This window comes from Cynoglossus semilaevis, chromosome 16, assembly GCF_000523025.1.
Source record: "Cynoglossus semilaevis isolate Cse_v1.0 chromosome 16, Cse_v1.0, whole genome shotgun sequence".
Taxonomy (NCBI): domain Eukaryota; kingdom Metazoa; phylum Chordata; class Actinopteri; order Pleuronectiformes; family Cynoglossidae; genus Cynoglossus; species Cynoglossus semilaevis.
Window position 1 is genome coordinate 747,476 of NC_024322.1, and position 2,982 is coordinate 750,457.

General features: G+C 36.4%; 1 protein-coding gene across 1 annotated transcript in view; it reads right to left on the bottom strand.

The window, feature by feature from the left end:
• Positions 1-263: 263 nt before the first annotated feature.
• The window catches only part of ube2g2 (ubiquitin-conjugating enzyme E2G 2 (UBC7 homolog, yeast)), a 5,293-nt gene continuing 2,574 nt past the window's right edge, over positions 264-2,982 (bottom strand). Inside the window, exons 5-6 of the mRNA XM_008327808.3 lie at positions 1,882-2,022; positions 264-1,210 (exon numbers count right to left, since the gene is read on the bottom strand). Coding sequence (XP_008326030.1) covers positions 1,098-1,210; positions 1,882-2,022 — 254 coding nt within the window. The 3' untranslated portion in view covers positions 264-1,097. The remainder of the gene's footprint in view (positions 1,211-1,881; positions 2,023-2,982) is intronic.

A 2,982-nucleotide genomic window follows, 5' to 3' on the forward strand; every position in this document is an offset into this window, starting at 1 on the left:
ATGCCTGTGCTAAGGTAAGGTGACGCACTTTTGACCTGTTTAAATTCACTGACAAAGGGGAGGATAAATCATTTTCCAGGACATTTTTCTTCCTTATCTTCTAGATAACATGGGAATCCTTTTTAACAAAAAGTAACCCAAAAAAATACCAAAAATATAAAATAAAACCAGCAAACTCACTCGTTGCTCGTCTTTTTTTATTATTTTTTATTAACAAACATTTTAAATATAAATGTGTAATTATTGTCTTTAATCATCAAGACTTTTTTTTTTTAAAACCAAGTCATTGAAGCCCTCCATTTTGTTTTGGTTTTTTTTCCAACAGAGAGAAGGTCAGAGTCCTAGAGAGTGTTGACAAGGTTTTAAAGAAAATGGTGATAAACATGAGAAAGGACAATTGAACCTTCACAGATCTGACAGTCCCTACACCAGTAGTTTCTGGCATTAATATAAATTAAGTCTTTATTTTTTATTTGATTTTTATTTTCATCCCTACAGTCCACCTTTTGTGTCTTCACATTCGAGTCGTTCAACTGCAAAAAAAAATAAACTTCCATCGGTGTTTTTGAAAGTCTAACTTTCTGTCCAACCTGACAAAGCACAATCGCAAAATAATATTGGTAACTCAAGCCTTTTGTTTTTATGACAACAGTCAGCGTCTCCTGAAAAAAAATCTTAAAAGTAAAGTCAGAGTTTCTATTTGTTCAGGCTAATTTAAAAAAAAAAAAAAAAAAATGCAGTTTGTGGAGACTCTGTACCCGAAAATTACACCATCATCTTTACCACATTATCTAAACTTAAAAGAAATGAATGAATGAAGATTAGCGTCCTTTTTTGACCCAGTTCGGATCAAGGTGTGAAAATGCTTCACCTTGCGATCATGTGACACATGTTAATAACCTCCTTTTACATTTCAATAAGAGTTTGACCTTAACTGTGCTGCTGCTGCTGCTTTAGCATGTTGTAAAGCTGAAAATGTTTCAGGAGTACTCTTGTGTTTTTGTTTTTTTTTTTTGTTTTTTTTGCTGTGTCAAACAAGGTGATGACATCGGCCATGGGGGTAATGACATCACCGCAGTAGGCTAGTGGTGACATCCCTAAATGCCCAGAGACTTACGGACGATTTTCTGAGCAAGTTTATAGAACTGTTCTCTGTCTTCCCGCCACATTTTAGAGGCATCTACGTTTGCTCCACTTTCATCGTTCGGTTCTGAGAACGAATGGAAAACCAAGCAAGGAAAGGGGTAGGAGGAGAAATTGGAGGACGGAAAAAAAAAAAAAAACAGGGTCATTTTTTTTTTATAATGAACATTATAACATATACTGTACATATATTACAAAACATGTAAGATGTATATTCATTTTTGCATTTGTACATGCAATAAAACGTTTTAACTCATGGGCCAAATCACTGCGAAAGTCTTCCCTGTGCATTTGGGGCCCGAAGCAGGAAAGAGCTAACGTACATATATAACCTACATATATATATATATATATACATATATATATACATATATATGTATATATATATATATATATGTAGGTTATATATGTACGCTAGCTCTCTCCTGCTTCGGGCCCCAAATGCACAGGGAAGACTCTCGCACAGATTTGTTGTATATGTATATATATATATACATATATATGTATATACATATATATATATGTATATATATATATATACACACACAATTATTTTTTTCCTTTTTAAATTAAGTGGGTGCCGCTTATTTTCAGGTGCGCTCAATAGTAGGATTACTCAATAATAGGATTTATCCACAGCTACCCTGTGATGAATCTGATTAAAACATTCCAGTGGAGTGACAGCTATGGTTTATTTTTACGTGGCTATAAGGTAAAGAGCAAGTCTGTGTTGGTTACCTGCTAACATGCTGACCACAGAGAGCAGGATCTTCTCAACACTCTGGACCGGACTCCATCTCTCTGCGCTGCTCTCGTAACCCATAGGATCATCACCAGGAGCGTGGAGGATTGAGATACATACACGACCGTCGGGATAGACTAAAGAAAGAAAGAGGAGGTGGAAAAAAAAGGTGGAGGTGAAACCTCAAGAACAAAAATTGATTGTGACTTTTCAGCAACCACGATTCCTTTTACACCTAAGCATGTGTGTTGGTGTGTGTAGGCCAGGGTGGCTGAGGTGATACAGCACCAAAAGGAAGTGGAGCTGAGTGGTGGTGTGAGTGCTGCTAAGCAGGAACAAGTAAAGGAAGAAGATGACGATGATGATGATGATGATCATGACAGGGTCAGCACAGCTTCTCCTGTCCTCTAATCAGTACAGACCGTGCCCAAGAGTTTGACAATGACATCATGCCTCAAGCAACCATCCACTAATCTCTGAGCACTAATGATAGCATGACACTGACACGCCAAAAACACAGGAACATGCTGTGACAGGAAGCACAATGACTAAGAGGGAGAAACAGTGAGTCCGCAATTTTCTGCCATCTTGTTTGTTTCTCCTGTTTCAGGGGGGGACGACGACAATTGTTTGGAACACGTCTGTTTTCAGTAATAGCCCCGCCTTCAAAACTTTGGTCTTACAAAATGCTGACGAGTCATTTTAGCATTGTTTGTTTGAAAACCATACTTTGGGTATTTGACAACTAATTCCTGTGTTACCCCTGAGTTTATGGCTGTGGAGTTTATAGCTGTAGATATCTATCCTGCTGACCAGTCATTTTAGCATATTGTTTGTTTGTTTGAAATCCATACTTTGGGTATTTGACTACTAATTCCTGTGTTACCCCTGAGTTTATGGCTGTGGAGTTTATAGCTGTAGATATCTATCTATCTGTCTATCTATCTATATCTATATATCTATCTATCTATATATCTATATCTATCTATATCTATCTATCTCTATCTATCTATATCTATCTATCTATATCTATCTATATCTATCTATCTATATATCTATATCTATCTATCTATCTATATCTATCTATATCTATCTAT